At 43.9% G+C, this 21,208-nt stretch overlaps 1 protein-coding gene across 1 annotated transcript in view; it reads left to right on the top strand.

Annotated features, from left to right (window-relative positions):
• Positions 1–21,208, top strand: part of LOC142149471 (receptor-type tyrosine-protein phosphatase S-like) — a 418,525-nt gene that overhangs the window by 289,533 nt on the left and 107,784 nt on the right. The window contains 1 exon segment of the mRNA XM_075204866.1: positions 18,681–18,841. Coding sequence (XP_075060967.1) covers positions 18,681–18,841 — 161 coding nt within the window.

Genomic DNA, 21,208 nt, shown 5'->3' on the forward strand with positions numbered 1-21,208 from the left:
AGGACCTCTGCCACATGTTGGTGATGAGAAGGCAGGTCCTGTGAGAAGATCAATATGTCGTCTAGGTAGACAACGACACATACATATAATAAGTCCCGAAAGATCTCATTGATGAAACCCTGGAAAACAGCGGGGGCATTACACAGCCCGAAGGGCATTACTAAATATTCGTAATGCCCATCTCTGGTGTTAAACGCGGTCTTCCATTCGTCACCGGAACGGATTCTAATTAAATTGTAAGCACCACGAAGATCCAACTTAGTAAATATCCGAGCTCCCTTGATGCGATCAAATAGCTCAGTGATCAGCGGAATGGGATACCGATTCTTGATAGTAATGGCGTTGAGTCCACGAAAATCTATACAAGGGCGTAATGATCCATCCTTCTTTTTGACGAAGAAGAACCCAGCTCCAGCGGGAGAGGTGGAAGGTCGAATGAACCCACGCTGGAGATTCTCCTGTATGTACTCAGATGTGGCTTGAGTTTCAGGTAACGAGAGAGGATAGACCCGACCCCTGGGAGGAGTCTTGCCAGGTAGAAGGTCGATCGGACAATCCCAAGAACGATGAGGAGGAAGACGTTCAGACTGAGCTTTATCAAACACATCGGCAAATGAAGCATACTGAGGAGGGAGTCCCGGGGAGGAAGATGAGATGGAAGATCGCTGTACTTTAAGAGGAATAACTTGAGAGAGACAACGATGGTGACATTCAGACCCCCAAGACGTAACTTGAGGGGTGCGCCAGTCAATCTGGGGAGAGTGACACTGAAGCCATGGAAGGCCTAAGACAATCGGACTTGTCGTAACTGGAAGAATTAAAAACGAAATTTCTTCGTGGTGTAGTACACCAATCTGAAGGGTTACTGGAGACGTACTCTGGGTGATGAGACCATTGATGAGGCGTGATCCATCTATAGCCGTCACAGTAATGGGTGTTTTTAAAGTGATCACTGGTAGGGACCATTGATTCACTAGTGATTTAGAAATGAAATTTCCTGCTGCTCCGGAATCAATCAATGCCTGTGACTCAAAGGATTTGGTAGCAAAGGAAATCGTAACATCAAAAGCGCAGACTTTAGATTTCATAAACAATGGAGAGGACTCCAGGGACCCTAACTTCACCTCTCCAGAACTAGTTAGGGCCTGGCATTTCCCGATCTCTTAGGGCAAGAGCTGAGCATATGCGTGGAATCAGCACAATAGATACAGAGTCTATTCTTTACTCTTCGTTTCCTTTCCTCTGAAGATAATTTGGAACGTCCTATCTCCATGGGAATCACAGAGGATGGAGCTGGACGAAATTGAGGGTTTAAACGAAGAGGTGCTTTGACAGCTGTTGTTTTCTCAGACTCTCTTTCACGAAATCTCATATCTACACGATGGCAAAGAGAGATCAAATCTTCTAGTGACGAAGGAAGCTCTTGGGTAGTCAGTGCATCTTTAATTTTATCGGAGAGCCCCTGCCAGAAGGCGGCAACTAATGCTTCAGTGTTCCACTGAAGTTCAGAGGCTAAGATCCTAAATTGAATGACATACTGTCCTACTGTATGGGAGCCTTGTCGCAAACGAAGAATGCTGGAAGCAGCGGAGGTCACACGACCTGGTTCATCGAACACACTTCGGAACGTGGAAATGAATTTGGCACTATCTTGTAGAATTGGATCGTTTCTTTCCCACAGGGGGGAGGCCCAAGCCAGGGCTTGACCCGAAAACAATGAGATAAGATAGGCCACTCTGGAACGATGGGTAGAAAAATTTTGAGGTTGGAGTTCAAAATGGACTGAACATTGGTTAAGGAAACCTCTACAAGTTTTGGGGTCCCCGTCATATTTTGACGGAGTAGGCAGGTGAAGCGTAGGAGCTGTAGACACCTGGGATGGCACTGGGGAAACGGAGGAAAGCACAGGAGCTTCAATATTAGCTGTAACAGTCTGTCCAGATGTTCCTTGGGAGGTTAATGATTGGTAACATTGAAGTAACAGCTGTTGGCGAGCATCCTGTTGCTCCACACGGCTGACCAGATGCTGCAGCATCTCTTTAGCGGTAGGTTCCGTATCTGGGTCTGTCATGGCCTGATCTTACTGTCACGGGCACTAGGAGTCTTTACCCAGGGATCACCAGGTGATAGGCTTACCAGAGCAGTATAGGTGGTAATATGGTACTCTGGTAGCAGGGTGATCACGGAACAGGAAATAGCAGATGATGAGATGCTCAGGAAAGTCTATGACTAGCAGCACTGGCAATATGGAGGTAGTAATACACGAGGAACTGTATGGACAAAGGACACGTGAAGGTAGTCAGTGGTCTGCGGTAGCAAGTTGTACCACTGCTAAGTGAGGAGGAATGTCCAACAGAAACGAGGAGGTGATGAGAGTCAGCGGTCTGCGGATGGCAAGTTGTACCGCTGTCTGAGTGAAGGAATGGAATCCAAGTGGAGGTATCCGGGGAGTCAGTGGTCTGCGTTAGCAAGTTGTACCACTGCTATGTGAGAGGATACTGGAGCAGGTGAAACTGGAAACAGGGGTCAGTGGTCTGCCACTAGCAAGTTGTACCACTGAATATATATGTGAGGAGGTGCACGGGGAGAGACTGCAACACAATATATACACGGGCACCTTGACTTTGATCCACAGTAATATGCACAATATAAATGTATAAATGACTGAACAACACTGCCAATATAGAAAGTCTCTTGAAGTAATCCAGCATGAGATAACACAGTCAATGATGGCAATAGACTCAGCGGATAGTACACTCCAGAGGAGAACCAACACAGTCCAGCAAGGTATGCAATACACAGCACAGTCAATGGGAAGTATGCATACCGTGGTTCAGGAGAAGGCAGTCAGACAGAAGTGCAGAGATACCTGAACGGCAGGAGGCCGGCAGGATGCAAAGTCCCTGGATGGGTGAAGCGGTGGTCTAGCAGGTGCAGCGCACAGGTAGGTAGACCAGCAAGGTATCCAGGAAGGCGTGGAGAGCGGGTCAGCAGTAGATGGATGCGTAGCGCTGAGAAGTAACAGCAGCGGGTCTCTGCGGGAACACGGAGGTAGCCAATAGCAACCAGCAGGTGCAGTAACGATGGGACACCAGAGCAGAGTTGAACTGGAACAGTTGATCACGGAGAGTAGCGGGTAGCAATAGTGGCAGCAGACTCAAGGAAACACGGGAGAGTTGACAAGGGCTGAAGACTGAAGCGCACAGAGGCGGCGGATAGGAATCAGCTAAACAGTCACGATGAAACACAGACGGGTTGCAGGTTGAAGACTGTAGTGCACGGAGGCAGCGGATAGGAATCAGCTAGCAGTCACGATGATGAAACACAGACGAGTTGCAGGTTGAAGACTGTAGTGCACGGAGGCAGCGGATAGAAATCAGCCAAACAGTCACGATGATGAAACACAGACGAGTTGCAGGTTGAAGCCTGTAGTGCACGGAGGTAGCGGATAGGAATCAGCTGGCAGTCACAATCATGAACAGGTGAGTGGATGTGAATGAAAGACTGTAGTGCACGGAGGCAGCGGATAGGCATCAGCTAACAGTCCCAATGATACAAGGTAGAGTTGAAGTGGTTAGAAGACTGTAGTGCACGGAGGCAGCGGATAGGAATCAGCTCACAGTCACGATGATACAGTAGATGGTAGAAGTGGTATGGGAACCACAGTAGTAGAAGTGGTTTGGAAACCACAGAGGTAGAAGTGGTTTGGAAACCACAGGAATCAGCTGGGCTGAATAAACGAGGAAACACAGGAACACCTTCAGAGACTCATGGGGAATGAGACTCCAAGATCAGGCAATGTGGTGATGACCACAGGTGCTTAATATAGGGAGGTTGCCTGATCTGCCAATTAAGTTAAAGGAACATACACTGGAGGTATAGAAAGGGCTGCGCATGCGCAGTCCCTCAGGATGGAGGACGGCCACGGTTCCTAAATGTCCGGGAAGAAGCACTCACAGTCCGGTGAGTGACAGTGACTCTGGCTGGAGGAAGATGATAAGCTCTGTTTTGGACATTTTGAGCCCAGGTAGCATTGAGACATCCATGTGGAGATAGCAGAAAGACATTTACACGAGAATCTGAGAGGTCAGGTGAAAAGATATAGATTTGGGTGTCATCAGCACAGAGGTTGGTAATGGAGGCCAAATGAGTGAATTAGTGCCCCAAGAGAAGAGGCGTACAATGAAAAAAGTAATGGGCCTTTTGGGACCCCAAAAGTTAGTGGGAGTGGAGGGGAGGATGTGCCAGAGGTAGAAATACTAAACGAGCAGGTTTGATAGATTGGAAATGAACCAGGAAAAACTCAGCGGGAGCACTTTTGAAGGCTGCGGGTCTGTTTAGTGTGTCATGGTTGGGGTTTGGATTATCAAGTCTGTGTTTTTTTTGTACAAAGAGGCTGCCTGATCAGGGCAGGACAATGCAGTCATATGAGAAAATAGTTTTAGTAAAAATGAGAAGTGAATTCGGTTAAGCGTACTTCGGTGTCATTGTGTACGTGGAGTTTGGGAGCAGGGGTGAGGGCATGAGGTAAGGTAAAGCTGAAGGAAAGGAGGTTGTGGTTGGAGAGTGGAATAGCTAAGTTGGTGAAACTATAGAGAGATTGTCCATTACAGTGGGTGGGAGATGAGGTCCACTGGTAGTGACCAAATGAGTAAATTAAAGAAGTTTTAGTGGCAGAAGAGACAATGGGATTATCAATGGGAATGTTGAAATGACCTAGTAAGAGAGTTAGGCATGTCAAAGTGTAGGAAAAAAAATTAACCAGACCGCACAGTTGTCAAAGAATTTGGATACAGAACCTGTGGGAGGGAGGGGCTGTGACAGAATAGACTGCCTATGCTAACCTGTCTGTTGCGTTGTCCCTTTTATCCCAATAGCGATCTCTAACCGCAGTAGGAGGTGCTTCATCGGCTGCCACCACTGGACTCCTTTACGGCATCCAGAACCGCATCCTTCTGGGTAACTGTCGCTGCTAGTGTACCCCCTTGCTGGTACACCTGGCCACCTGACCTCTTGCCTTCAGATCAGGGTTGCAGTGGATTGTACCCCTGACCAATCACAGTACTGGAAAGCTGGGTCCAAACCTCAGAACAGCCGGTGAACAGATTAGATTTGGGTCTAATCTGCAGGTCACAGGAAATAGGCGTCAAAGCAAGTTCCTTAATCCGTTTTGTTTATTAGCTCAGGAAGTCCTAAGAAGGACAGTTACCAGGGGCGCACGGAGGATTATTCAGAAGGGGTTTCCTCCACCTCCGAAAAAATAAATAAATCCTTGAGACCTGCCGCGCATGCGCTCCATTTCGGCTGCACTGTAGTATACAGCAGCCGCAGCGCTGTCAAAGAGGCGTCTGTGGCGGTGCTGTATATAATACAGCACCGCCGCGGACGCTTCTTAGACAGCGCCGCGGCTGCTGTATACTACAGTGACAATATCTAGGGCACTTTTTAGCGGAGGGGGGGGTGTTTCTGGAGACCCAGAAACCCCCCCTGCGTGCGCCACTGGTTACAACCACTAGTTGAAGGTACTAGCAACTTCCAGAAAGGTACAGATGGAATGATACATTTCAGTTCAAAGCAGTGCTCTTTTTTTACACATTCTGACAGCGAATTCTGACAGAATCTGAGATGCACAATGAAAAGCCACACATGCAGAGAGGCAGCGGACCCCTGCTGTGTATACAGGCTAAACAGACGTGTTGGCCACTGAGATGAAAAGGTCTAAATAAATAACATGAGTGACTTTCTTTAGAAAAGTTATAGAAAAGTTATAGAATTACAATCATGATATCCTGTTTCAGAATTTACAAATCAATATCTAAAAAATGCATTTCATACAGAAATATAACACAATATAATAAAATAAGTACATTTCTAATACACAGTATCAAGAATCAGTACATTTTCAGTGGGTGAAATAAGTATTGAACACATCAACATTTTTCTTAGTAAATATTTAATGTGGCAATTGTAATCTAATATTAGTTTATCGGATTGGGGAATATAAAAGTTTAGCGTCTCCGTTTTGGCAGGATTGATTTAGTAGCCTGAAAAATGCCCATACGTGTCTATTTCGGAGAGAAGAGGAGGGTGGGAGGTGACCAGATGGGATATGTAAATGAGAACATCATCTGCATACAAGGCAATCTTATTTTACTTAGAACCGACCCAAATGCCCGAGATGGATTGGTTAGCACGTATTCTGGTCACTAGTGGCTCAATTATAAGTGCAAAAATTAGAGAGGATAGGGGGCAACCTTGATGAGTTCCATTAGCAATTGTGAAGGGTTTGGAGGTGAGGCCATTAGCTGAGACAGTAGCAGAGGGTGACCGGTAAAGAAATGAGATGCCCATTAGGAACCTGTCAGAGAAGCCCATTGAGCCAAGCACACCAAGCATGAACAGCCAAGAGATGCGGTCAAATGCCTTTTCGGCGTCCAGTGCCATTATTAGAGAGGGCAGATTACCATCATGAATGAGGTGTATCAAGTCGATGGTCCTCCTGGTATTATCCGGGGCTTGTCTCCCCGGAATGAATCCAATCTGATCCGGGTGGCCCAAGGCTGGTAGTAGGGGATTAAGCCTAGTGGCCAAGAATTTTGTATACAGTTTGAGATCTATATTAAGGAGGGAAATTGGCCTGTAGGCCACACAATGTATAAGGTCTTTTCCAGGTTTTGGAATGACTGTAATGTTAGCAAGAGTAGTATCAGAGTCAAAGAATGCCCTGTCAAGAATTTGATTATAAAAGGACGTTAAGTGTGGGACATGGACTGCTGCAAACTTCTTTTTAGTATTGTACTGAGAAGCTATCTGGGCCTGGAGCCGATGAGGGCTTCAGAGATTTGATTGCCATTGTTACTTCGTCATCAATGATGTCCACATTTAAGCAGGATATCTGGGATTGGGAAAGGTGTGGGGGAGAGGTGTTGACTAAATAGGACTCCAGGGTAGTCCCTGGAGTCATATTTAGTCCCAGGTCCCTGGGGGCAGAAAGATTATATGAAGAGGCATAGAAGTCTTAAATTCATTGACAATATCTAAAGGATCGTATGTCACAGAGTTAGGGGAGTTTCGATGGAGTTTGTCTGTGAGGCCTCCAGCATGTCTGCCTTGTCATAAAAGCGTTGCTGGAGTTTCTGCGAGGCTTAATGACTCAAATATTGCGTCATCTTATGCAATTCATCAAGCCCCACCCACACACGCCAACCTCCCCCGGGATCTCCCTGAAGCCAACGAGGAAAAGTTGGCAAGTATGCTTTAGGAGTGCAAATAGTTGTCATTAGAATTCTTTTATTAGGTATTCCAATGTTTCTTCCTGACATTTGGAAGGTGTGTCTTGTCTGCAAGACAAGAGGGAATTGTTTCCCTTTCAAGGAGTCAATTTGAGACAGCAGAGAGAAATCAGGGGCTTGTTTGTGTTGAGTTAGAAGGGTGGAAATTCATTGCTCTAAGGAGGCGACCTTTAGAGCAGCCTTCTGTTTCACCTGAGAGGCTGCTCTGATAAACCGACCATGAATGATGGCTTTATGACCTTTCCAGACTATACCCGGGGAGACCTCCTGCGAGGTGTTCTCTTGGGATTATTCAATGATAGCCATTTTGATATCAGAGAAGGTAGAAGTATTTAGCAGCAGAGAATCATCCAGGCGCCACTTAAAGGCATGTGGGTACTAATGTAGGAAGTCGAGGATAATGTATACTCCTGCATGATCAGTCCAAGATAGCGGGGTGATACCTGCATGCATGGTCATGGGTATCAGAGATTGAGAGAAATGGAGCATGTCAATGCGGGAGTATGACTGGTGGGGGGCAGAGTAATGGGTATAGTCTTGCACAGTGGAATTTTTGAGGCGGCAGGTGTTATGTAGGGAGTGCTGTTTTAACAAGGCAGATAAGGTGGAGGAGTCCCTAGTAAGCGGAGCATGAGGCTTTTGAGAGGATTTGTCAAGTTTGGGGTGTAAGACTATATTGAAATCGCCACCTAGTATGATATGACCTTGGGCCAATCGCTCAATGTGTCGGAACACTGTAGAAAAAAATGGGCCCTGGCCTTGATTTGGGGCATAAATCGAGGCCAGTGTGGCCGGGAAGGAGCGGAAAGTACCCATGACTAATAGAAAACGTCCGTCTGGATCAGAGTAGGAGGAAAACTGTTATTTACAGTTTGCTGAAGCAAAACAGGTCTGGGCGCGTTTTGGGTTCCTGTAAGATGAGTCTCTTGAAGGGGGGACTATGTCCACCTGTTCCCTCCTGCAGGCTTCCAGGATGATGCTACGCTTGTGTGGGGAGTTGAGGTCATTGACGTTTATGGAGAGTAATTTCAAAGCCATGGAGATAGAGATGAGGTGGCTGTTGTTGAGGAGAAAACCCCTGTGCTACAAGGAGAGAGAGGATTAAACTGGGGATTTGTAAGCAGGAGAGAGAGAAGAGGTGAAGGAGGGAAGAGGGAGAAAGCCACAAGAAAAAGAGAGAGGAGAGAGGGAAAAAAGGAGCCCAATTGGGCGAATATCCTTTAACTGAGGGACCCAGGAAGGATCCAAGCTAAACACAGATGAACATAAGGCATACAGTCATATAGGGAGCGTGGGGGAGGTTGGACGGTGACAGATGAGTATGCCACCCGGGCCGTAGGCTCCATCATATAGACTGGATATGATAATAGATAAACAGATAACAAAAGGAAGACTTCCAAAGGCGTAGGACGTTGTGCAATGGGGGTGGGGGGGGGGGTCAGTGGAAGGAGTGTGTTGGGGGGTAGGGGAAGGGAAGGACTGAGGAGAGGTGTAAGGGAGGATGGGGCAAGGAGGGGATGGGGAGAAAGGGATGTGAGCTGGCACCGTGGTTGAGAGAATTTCTAGCAGCATGTAGAGATATGGAAAAAAAACAATGCAGTAAATAAAGAACGAGAAAACGGTATAAAATATTGAGATGGTTACAAAAGGCAACCAGAGTCTGTGGGTCTGAACCGGAAGTTCTGTCCCAGGAACTGCAGGGTGCTTGCAATAGCCGCATCAATTTGATTGAAGTTGGAGTCAAAGACATGTGAAGTCGAGTGGTCGACTGGGGCTCAAGCCACCAACCTATGGAGGTATGTATAACGGCAATGCAATAAAAAAGAACAAGAAAACTATGAAATATTGATAAAAATCAGCAGAAATTTGTAGGTAGAAGCCGGAGGGTTTATCTCGGAAACATCAGGGCGCTTGCAAGGGAAGAGTCAGTGTAACGCTCCGGTTCCACAGATAGTACCTGTCTCGTTACCTGCAGTCCATTCATCTGGAAACTGCCATGTCCCCACCATCAGACATTCTCTAGTTCATGCATTCAGCTGTATTCAGATCTGTGCAGGTGCAAGCCTTTTGCACTTCAGGACCTCCTCCCTCTTTTTCATTGGCTAAGCACTTCTGGAGCACTATTTAAACCTCCTGGATTCACCTGTCTGATGCCTGTTCTTCAAAAAGGTCACTTCCTGCAGCCCGTGGTTTTGGTTCCTGTTCTCTTTGTGGTTTGCCTGTGTTCCAGTCTGCTCTCAGTTCGTGGTCTGTGCTAAACCATCGCTGTTCCAATACCTCTCTTACCATCTCCAGTGTACTTCATCGCGACAGCTCCGGTTCTCTCATCACTACCACTCAGAACCGCTACTACATCTGTGACTCATCAGCTGTTACCACAGGTTACCTCCTCTACTCCAGTCTGCTCTCAGTCTCTGGCCGTGTTGAACTATCGCTGCTCCAGTACTTCCATTACCATCTCCAGAGTACTTCATAGTGACAGCCTCTGTCCTCTTGTTGTATACCACAGAGCACCTATTATCATAGTGACTCATTGGCTGCTGACCATCAGCCTATATTATTGTTGTGCCTGTATTTATACCACTCATCTGTGGACTCCATCGTCTCTAGCCACTTCACCTGGCTCCCCCACATCGTTCTGCTGTACACTCACTCACGGGACCGCGACCTGCAGACTTGGTGCAGCTAAGACCATACCTCCTTGCGGGGGTTCCTGGTGAAAACCATCTGTCTCCGCACCCGTGGGTGGGCTTAGCCATGTTCAGCAGAGCCTAGGGATCAATTTCCTGTAAGCCAACCGTGACAGTCAGGTTGGTTGAAAGTAAAGCCAATGACAAGTGGAGTCTAGTGGACAACTTATGGAGGGGATGTGTCTCAGGACGGGAGGCTCTGGACCACTCAGGGGCCGGGCGTCCTTGTCTTGTTGAGTCATGATGAAGCTAAGCAAATTCTGAAAGGATGTCAAGTTTGGCCAGGATGTCCTGCCCTTGGTCCAGTGTTTTGGTGTAATGAGCGGCATTCGCAGCACAAATTTGAAGTTGGAAGGGGAAGCCCCAGTGGTAGCGAATATTATGCAGGCGAAGGATCCTGGTGACAGGCTGGGGGGCTCTGTGTTTTTGTATTGTAGAAGGGCAAGTCTTGAAACAATTGTATGTCCATGTCCTTATAAGAGATTGATGAGTTATTTCTTGTGGATGTTGAGATCGGTTCTTTTGTGCTGTAATAGTGGAGATGGACAATTTATGTCTCGTGGCGGTTGGCCCGAGAGCTCGTGGGTGCAGTCCATGAGGAACTCTGACTCGGTAAGATCTGGGAGCACTTACATGAAGAGGCCCTTGAGGAAAGGTTGGATAAGAGATGGGGAGACATCTTCCAGTACGTTGCGAACACAAATGTTGTTGCACTGAGAATGATTTTCTTATTTTTCTTTCAATGCCTCTACCTCATCATGTCAACGAGATAGTTCTTTGTCGAAGATAGCTTGTGAATGGCATAGGTCGTCCATTTTAGTTTCGAGAGCATCTCTACGGGTACCCAAAGAAGCAATTTCAGGTTTAAAATCGTTAACTGCTAGTGAGAGTTCTTGTTTAAAGGCCACCTTCACACCTTCAAGAAGGTTCGTCATAAAAACTTGGATTTGAGGATCCAGATCAGACCCTGGAGAAAGGGAAGATGGTGAGGTGGCTAATAGATCAGACTGTGATAATGCTTTATTTTTTGCTCTGAAAAAGTTGGCGGTAGAGCTGCCAGTAGGTTTCTTGTTCTTCTGAGACATGTTGGTAGGAAAGGTGAAGTAGGCTCCTAAAGGTGTGAGGTAAGAGGTGGAGGGGATTCTGTGGAGATGTAGGTACCAAGGGGATGTTACACAACAGAGGTTGAAAAATTAGTTGGGGCTCATCCAGTCCCGGGCGGAGGATGAGGGATAACATCAACATAGGCCTTGGAGTACTTGTGACTGAAAAGATGACGAGTAAGGTCAGCAGAGTGCTTATAGATGTTATCAGATAGTAGGGTCCAGTATGTGAAATCTCAGCTAGAGATCCCAGTTGGACACAACCAGATTTGCCCTGGGTTAAATGGTGTTAAGAGGGTACAGAGAGAGTCTCTGAGGCTGTGGTACAGGGTAATAAGGATCACCAGCTGTTTTAGGGATTAGGGCTGCGGATTATAGGGAGTCCTGGAGGGGTAGCTGGTCCCATAGACTAACCTGCGGTCTTTAGGTGGTGGAGTTACAGCATACAGTGGGACACTGCAGCTGGAGATGCTCTCCAGGTGTGGCACACAGCAGCAGCCAATTCAAAAGCAGAGTCACGTGGTGCTGGACCATGATGAGAGCTGGCAGACAGATTGCGATGGCTTAGGCACTTCCAGACCGGAAGTAGATCTCGGCTCGGCGGCATCCCTGATTCTTCGTTCCTTAGTTCCCCCTTGAGTTGCGTTGATCAGAGTGCGGTCCACAGTATCTGCACAGCAGGGAGGAATCTGAGACGAGTGAAGTTAGCAGCACTGTAAGGAGGGTCCTCCACCACCTGGATTTGTGCCGAAATTACGAGGCAGCAGAGAGGAGGTAATTGCAAGCCTCCCAGGACATCAAACTTCGAAATGGTGCCAGCCGGCAGGTGAAGGAAAGTGGAAGTTTGTTGGGTTAAATACAAGCCAGATGGTTGGAGTAGGAGAATTATCCTGGCCAGAAAGTCTGACCTGCCGTCTTGGCTGCAAGCCACACCCCCTTATGTGGCTATTGTAATAAAATTTACACCAAGTGTCAGCAACAACCCTTGCAATCCACACATTCAAAGAAATCAAACCATAGAGGTCCATAAATTAGGTTTTGTGTAATAATATGAAATGACACAGGGAAAAAGTATTGAACACGCTTCCGGAAATTTATTAAAAACTTTATACAAAAGCCTTTGTTGGTAATGACAGCTTCAAGATGCCTCCTGTTTGGAGAAACTAGTCGCATGCATTGCTTAGGTGTGATTTTGCCCCTTTCATCAATGCAAATAGTTTTCAAATCTTGAAGGTTCCGTGGGCTTCTACTATAAACTCTGATCTTCAGTTCTTTCCATATATCTTCAATTGGATTCAAGTCAGGTGATTGGCTGGGCCATTTTAGCAGCGTTATTTCCTTTCTCTGAAACCAATTGAGAGTGTCCTTGGCTGTGTGTTTGGGATCATTGTCTCGCTGAAATGTCAACCCTCATTTCATCTTCAGCATCCTGGTAGATGGCAGAAGATTTTATCAAGAACGTTACAGTACATTTTTCTATTCATCTCTCCTTTAATTATATGCAGTATGCTAGTACCGTGTGCAGTAAAACAGCCCCACACCATGATGTTCCCACCTCCAAACCTCACTGTTGGTATGGTGTTTTAGGGGTGATGTGCAGTGCCATTTGTCCTCCAAACATGGTGTGTACTATGGCATCCAAAGAGTTCAATTTTGCTCTTATCTGACCACACTATATTCTCCCAGTATTTCACAGGCTTGTCCAAATGTTGAGCAGCAAACTTTAAACAAGCTTCAACATGTTTTTTCTTCAGAAAATGAGTCTTGCATGGTGAGCGTGCATACAGTCCATGGCGGTTGAGTGCATTACTTATTGTTTTCTTTGAAATAATTGTACCTGCTAATTCCAGGTCTTTTTGAAGCTCTCCATAAGTGGTCATTGGTTCTTAGACAATTCTTCTGATAATTTTTTCACTCCTCTGTCAGAAATCTTGCGAGGTACACCTGGTCAAGGCTGGTTTATGGTTAAATGATGTTATATCTACTTCCGGCTTATGGGCAAACAGTGCTCACTGGAATATTCAGTTTAGAGATCCTTCTGTAACCAATGCTATCAGTATGTTTTGCTACGAAGGTCTTGAGAGAGCTCTTTGCTTTTACCCATCATGAGATGTTTCTTGTGTGACACCTCCGTAATGAGACACCTTTTTATAGGCCATCAGTTGTAGCTGAACAAGCTGACATGATTGTGTTCTAATTACTGAAAGATTTCAGCTGGGGTCTTGGCTTTCCATGCCTTTCTGCACTTCCCTTTCTTCATGTGTTCCAATACTTTTTCCCTGTGTCATGTCACATTATTACACAAAACTTCATTTATGGACATCTATGGCTTGATATCTTTGCTGTATGGATTGCAAGGGATGTTGCTGACATTTGGTGTAAATTCCATTACAATAGCCACAATATATATATATATATATATATATATATATATATATATATATATATATATACTGAGAAAAATGTTAATGTGTTCAATACTTATTTCACCTGCTGTAAATTGGCACACTGTGCTAACAATTTAAATATATTATTGCAATAAGTTATTTATAGGTGATCTAGCTACAGGGGCAATAAATAACAGCAAAATATAACAGAAAAACGAAGGTGGAGAGGATAAAATAGACAGATAGTGTGAACTTCTATGGAAAAGAATGAGAGGGGAGGGTTCAGAGGGTATGACTTGAAAGGTGCTGTTTGGAGAAAGTAGAATGTCTACTCCACCACTTTGTCTGTTTCTGTTTCTGGGAGAGTCCCCCATAGGAGAGATCTGCAGGGGATGTAGTATCAGAGGAGGAGAGCCAGTCTCTGTAATGGCAAGGAGGTTGAGGGATTTAGAAAAGAATAGATTATGGATCGATTTCAAAACCGATCTGGCATTCCATAGTGCACAAAAGAAGGGAAGAGAGTGTAGTGGAGAAATGTGTATAAGGTTGGCACGATTACAAGTACTGTGTGGATGGAAAGGTTTTGAGTAGTTAGGGGTAGGTGAGATGCCACCAGAAACCATGAGAAGGAGCAGAGTGAGAAAGAAGACATGGGAGGAGGATTTGGGGGGTTGAGGTTTATTTCTGTTTATGTAGGCTAGTGAGTGTGGTAGGTGAAGAAGACATAACAGTTCATGTGTGCAGACTAGTGAGGAGGGAATTAGTGAAGGGGAAAGCATAATAGGACAGGGAGAAATAGGATGATGGAGAAAGAAGAAGAGTTTGGAGAGAAGTGTTGTGATCGTGAATAGGAGAGAGTGTAAATTGAGTAGTTGCATGATGGAGAGATGTGAATGAATGTGTATTAGCTGGGGTAGGTTTTGAGAGAGTGGAAAGGAACAATTGATCCAAATTGATCCAATTGTGCAGGTCAATGGAGGAGTTGAAGCATACTTTATCGCCCCCTGGTTGGGCTTAATAGAGTAGGCACTTTCTTCAGCCCTCGAAATGACGAGTTCCAAGATGCTGACAGTGCAGTCCGAAGGTAACTGATGGCAGCAGCAAGCACAGTTGACCTTAGTGGGCAGCTGAACAGATGTTGCAAAAGCAATGACAGTTGAGCTCTTGGTGCCACAGCTGAACAGAGATGGTAGTTCAGTAGATCCTAAAATAGCCTTGTTTTTCGATATGGAGTCGATCGTCAGCACTGATGTGAAGTTTGCCAACAGTATTCAAAAATATCCAATGCTTTTATATTTGTGAGAATAAGGAAGAGTGGGAGTTTGGGCAAGGAGCTGAGTCCGTGCACAGCTTACTCTAACTACCATCCGCATACCAAGCTACCACGAGGTAGCAATATAAGCACTGCCTTGATAATTTGACAACCGTATATGTAATGCTAACTTATGTATTGTTGTATATGGCCAGTCTAGCATAAAGTCCTTTACTCTGGAATTAAAACAGATTGTGGTCTCTTTTTTTGCATATACCATTAACTGTTCAGATGGGGGGAATAAGATGGATACAGGTGCTAACTAAAGCCTCTAGATTTTTCTGACCAGTGTTGGCAGTTGATTTGACCTTCCTTTCATTCCACCACACAAAGGGCAGCCAACTACTAAAAAAAGATCATTCATAGTTGTTGTAATGCATACAGAATTTTAGGTTAGGTGATGATTTTTTTATCTATTTTAACATGACTCACTACTTTTTAGCTAGGTCTAAGAGTGGCTGAACATTAGTTTCTGTATATAAAGTTAGTGGTTTGGTTATGACCTTTCCCAAATACTTGAATTCCTAAACCACTTTCAGAGGGCTACACATTTATTGGTATGCTAGCAACTCCTGCACTCTGAATGAGTTTCACTCACTAAGATAAATTGGTGGTAAGTCCAAGTGTATTTTGTGTCAAATCTCCAACTGCTGCTGACCATAGATGCTCTCAGATGTTGTTTTGCATTCTATTTTCAAGGTCATCATATTTGTTGTGACCTGTTTGGCTTCCCTTTGCAATGCAGCTATATTGGCAATCATTGGACTTACTACACTGGTCCCCTACATTATTGACCAGATATTTGAAAAGGTTCTGTAGATCCTGGCACAGTAGACTGAATTCCTCATTGCCTTTGCCTGTTTTGCTGCTTGGTTACACATTGCAGTCTGCAGTTGCAGTCAGAACTACATCTGTCACCTGCTTAAGTGAGGGAGTCTTGCTCAGTCTCTTCTCCAAGCTGCTGAAGGACAGGAGGTTCACCATCCTGTAAGACTACCATATGGAAGAAAGGAGACGCCAATGCAACATCTTATACCTCAGTTCTTAAAGAGCACAATATTCAGTTGGTGCAGGCATTAATGTAGTGTGTAAGCAGTTATGGTAACAGAAGGTAATTAGGTGCCTCAGCCCAGCTTCCAAGTGAAAGATTTTAGTATTGTAGTGGTGACCAGTAAGGCATGTCTGGTCACATTGAACACCAAACTCCATTCCCATATAACCCCTGTCAATGTGTGCAGTCTGAGGTATACATTAGGGTAGTAATGCACCCCTTCTCTCCGGCACTCTTCTCTGCCCTTGTGCTTGTGGGTGTGGGCATAGGTAATCAGACGGTCACCGCACATATAGGTGTTAGGAATATCTCTAGATGGTGAAGTTGCAGTGTAACAGTTCTTATATGTTTTAGTGCCAGACCATCTCTTTATCACAAACTAATTTCTTTATTTACATTCCTTCACTCCTACACATTTTTAAACTGTTGCAATAATAAATCAAATATATGCACCTCACTTTCTCCTCCTGCATGGACCTCAATGGTTAAAGAAAGAAATTAAGTTGCATTTGTAACCGTTGTCATACCACATACCAGGTTCTCCTGGGCTTAGTAGTTCCATACATACTTAGTGTAGCTTATCGCCAACACACGCATGCAGCTCTGACATCTCTGTGTAGCTCTCAACTGCAGTTAGCTCTCATTTATGGGAGTAATATTACTTGTTTGGCTCTGGTTCTCTCAGATGCAATGTCACTCATCTCTGTTGCACTCTCAGCCCCTGGGCTCTGACATTTTCTCTAGTGTAGCTCTCAGCTCCTTCAATACAGATGTATATTGTTAGGCACCCAGTGAAAGACTCCTTCTGCCTCATCTGGCAGTCTGTACCTTTCTCTCTCCCTCTCTACAGAGGACTGGAACTTGATTTTTATGATCCGCCCCCACACAGCAGGGCTCACTGATGGCTCCAATTTCTTTTAAATAATGCCCAGCAGCAATCTTGTGTTAGGTTGCTGGCCCTGATCACCAACCCACAGAACTAGATGACGGAGATCTTCGCTTATAGTAGCCGCCTTTCCTTAAGAGCTTGACGCGCTCACCGGTACTCGGATGCCCCCAGGACTTAGCTCCAAGTGTAGTGTGGGTTGGTAATGCAGGACCACAGCGTCAGGCCAGGAGACTGGTAGAAGGCAGCGGGTAGTCAAAACGATAGCAAAGGTCAAGGGTCACAGGCAAGCAGGATAATCGATAAACACGCCAGAGGTCGGGGTCACAGGCACGGAAGCAAGGTCCAAGGTACAGGCAAGAAGTGTCAGGGTCACGAGCAAAACAGGCAGAGTCCAATAATCTAAGCAGGGGTCATACACAGGGAATCAAAAGGGGATCCACAGGACAGGGAGTAGCAAATAGCAGCAGGTCAGCAAGACTGGGCAGAAAAGCTATAACCGGCAGTGAGGCTCAGTCCTCACTGCCTTAAGTACTCCTGGTAGCCAGTCAGAGCCTGGCTTTGCAATCACCCACAGCCCCCTGCATAATTAATAGAATACTAAATAAATTAGCCCACAGTCTAGTAACGCCCTGCGCGCGCGCCTGACCTCCCTATCTTGCCAGGACGCGGTGCAGGGGATACTTCAGCGTCCGACCGTTGCCTTGGCAACAGTTGGGTCTTAGGCGTAAATGACGTCCCGGTCGTCAAGGTGACGGCCGGGACGCCAGAGGGCACAGTAAGCGAGCCGCGGCGACTGTGAGTACCCCCGTGGCTCGTAACATCCTGTCTTAGAATAATTTCCTTAATATACAACATTTTGTGTGTGTTGCAATAAATTTATTATATTGAATAGTGACTGTACAATGCCATCATTATTTAGCTGTTTGTATCAATTGTCTTTTTTATTCCAATAATATCTGTCAGATATATGCATATTTCTTGTAAATGTATGGCAGCATGGGTTGTGCACTCCTTTATAGTTTCAATGGTTTTCTTAGTGAGTGCTGTAAAGGGCTTTTCATGTGTACAGTCTCCATAATCAATAATTGAGACCATTTACAGATGTGACGACTCCATAATGGACATTTGTTAATCAACATTTGGTGAGAAGGGGTTAAAGTGCTCCCATCTACCCCATTTTTCCAGTGACGGTTCTGTTTTTTACCACTAGCTTTAACTTGGAATTGTTGTTTCTCTATATTGCAACCTCTTTGCTCCTTTATTCATTATCAGAACTGGTGAGAATGTTTCTAAAATGTTATTAATCCATTCAAATCCATTCAAAAAAGAACTTGGCTTTTATAGATAGACAACCTGAAGTCACAAGGGTGTCCTGGTTTACTGTTTAGAATTCTGGGATGCTAGGTTTAGAGAAAATGTGTCCTGATAAATAAATTCAAACACAATTTGTAATAATCATTCAAGCCTTCTCTCCTGTGGCGAAGGGTAAATTACAAAATAATATTGACGGCTGAGAAACTTCCAATTGAATGTAATGACTTTGATGAGCTGTACTCCCTGGTTTCAATCAAAGCACAAACCACTAGCTCTGTCCCAGGCATAAATACTCCACTCTATATATGTCTTGCTAGGCATTGAAACAAACATTGGTTAAATCTCACATATATTAATTGACACAAAGGAAATATGTGCTCTATTTTCAAGACTGCTAGGTTGGTAAATTCTCCTGAGGGTTTTGATTTCACCTGTAAGAGACTTTTGCTTACACCTTTCTGTTTAGATTTATTTAGGCCTACTAACATTCCGTTGATTATACCTGTGTGAATCATGTATAATTTAATTCTAATTTATTCTTTCTCTACAATTCAGAAATAAGTTTATTTTTACTTTTCTACAACTATGTTATGTAGGCAACATATTTATAAACCTTAATATAATTTTACTCTTTTCTTGCAGAAGATGTTTGCTGCAAGCCCATATTCAGACCCCATTCAAATTGAAGATCCAGATCCCCAGCCAATAACTGATGGCGAAGAAGGTCTTATTTGGGTTATTGGTCCAGTCCTAGCTGTTGTTTTTATAATCTGCATTGTCATCGCTATTCTCCTCTACAAAAAGTAAGGTTCTGAAATACTGATTTTCAAATTATGGTGATTTTTGTATTACATTGTTCAAATGTATTAATGTTTAGTAGACAATAGGTTTGTTATGTTAGGATAACATCTTGCATACCGCCTAACTGTCACTTAGCCAGCAGGGAAACTTTTATGCAGATTGCATATCTCTATTTATAAAAGCAAGGTTTGTTTGTGACCAGTGTAACATAAATTATAGAAAGAATTTGGATACAATACAATATGTGCATTGGATTGGTAGTGGACCACAAATGCAGCTTCATATTTAAACATAATATTTATTAACATTAAAAAGAAAACAAAAGTGATAAACCACTCTACATTTTTACATATACCAGCTAGATATTATGCATCGAAAATAGACTAACCACAAACAAAAGCCTAGTGGCGCTATATATATGAAATATGAAAGAACTATGTATGTTTCATTTATGTCGGCAGCCCTTCACAGAAGTCTAGTTCTACCAATTATGTAATCTAGACAAGAAAAAAAGGGCAGCGCTTAGCCATATCTGAATTCATCATATTAGCATGAAATATCATTGTTATTAAATAATTGGTAAGTCAAAACGTAAGTATAATTTAACTTAAGAATGTTCTCAATATTTAAAAATAAAATAAAAACCCAGAGCAACAGTCTAGCTGATCAATTTCAGGACTCTTGTACATATCAATCATATCTCTACACTGTTCTGTATTTAAGGATCATTAAACTGTGTTCTGGATCTGTTGTTTAGCAATACAGCAGTATTGGCAGAATACATCCGTGTTTGTATATTAGCCTACTACATAAACATAAACCAGATAATCTCTATATATTCAAGCTGGTGTACACCTCCCAGATCCAGTGAATAGTATGGCGATATTGGATAATCCTCCTGTTTAATCCCAAATTATTGGTTTATTATTTAAAAAAATAATTTGCTCACCAGTCAGATGGAAAGTATTTCACCTTTAATCCATGCTATTTCTTGCCAGTTTGATCTTCCTGATTTCAGTGTCCAAATGTCTATAGTGTCAGACATGCTTTTTATGTGTGTTTCCTGCCATTTACAGCTTTTCATGAATTTTGCAATTGCTGTGCCAGATTGACTCATTTGAAGAAAATGTTTCCACATAAAAATTAAACATAGACTGACTTGACCATTCATAAAACAAGCCTAAAACATATTATATGAAAATATAAATCATTATATTTTTATCAGCTGATCACTAGATCTTTGTACGGATGATTGCAAGATTTACAGAGACATGCATTATATAAAGCTAGTTCTTAAAATCCGTATCTAACTATATATAATGTTGAATCTAAATACATTATAGTAAAATCTAACATGTTAACCTCCTGAGATCATTGTATTAATATCAGTTTCAGCCAACTATTCGAACACAACAGTGTTCCGAGATTATTATTGTTGCTATGTGCTTAATATACTCACTGTTCAATCATGCTGGTTACAATCTTAAAACCATGAATATCACAAATGGACATTTAAGTTGATTCTATCACATCCAGCTGTGGATGTTATATTATTATGATATCCCTCTTAAGGTCTTGTCAAATCTCAAACTACACCATTTATTTCAATTTAAATCCCAATTCACCAGTAGAAAGGAAGAACTTGTTTCCCAGAAACTCTAAGGTTGATATATTTTTCATTTCATGACCCCTTAGCTCTCAAGCTGCAATAAATCCGTCAGAGAGTACCTAGCCTGGAGTTCCAAGAAAGAGCAAAGCTTACCATTAACTACCAGTTAGCAATGTCTGGTAACACCCGCTAGAGCCCACCTTACAAACGTGTTCTGGGAAAGGCTTGGAGGGAAATCAGGGTTAGAAACAATGGGGGACAGCGGAGACAGATAGGTCGTGATACAGTCACTGAAATGTAATTGTCTCCACACTGCAAGAGTGAGGCTAAAAGTTGGGTGGGATACTCTAAGGATTTTGGCGAGCCAAGGTAAAGCATGTAGGAGGGTGTCCAAAGAGGCACTTTCCCAATCCACCCATTGTTTGTTTCCGTCTCTCTCCTAGTCCATGCCATAATTTTGGGACACTGCATGGTGATAACTCACGAACACTGGCAATTGCACTCCACCTTAGTGTTTGCACCTATACAAAATAACCCTCCACACAAAGTTGCGAACAGATCTCTGAAGATCAGTAATGCAGAGGGATTTAATCGGGATAGTTTGCAGAACTTAAAGCACTTGGAGGAGAATGTTCATTTTTATGATATTAATGCTGCCAAACATGATCATTTTGAGGAGGACCAAGACTCCTGCTCTCTACGAACCTTAGCCAAGTTTAATTGAAATAAGCATTATCCCTGGCGGTTGAGACCCCAAGAT

Source organism: Mixophyes fleayi, chromosome 1, assembly GCF_038048845.1.
Source record: "Mixophyes fleayi isolate aMixFle1 chromosome 1, aMixFle1.hap1, whole genome shotgun sequence".
NCBI classification, from domain to species: domain Eukaryota; kingdom Metazoa; phylum Chordata; class Amphibia; order Anura; family Limnodynastidae; genus Mixophyes; species Mixophyes fleayi.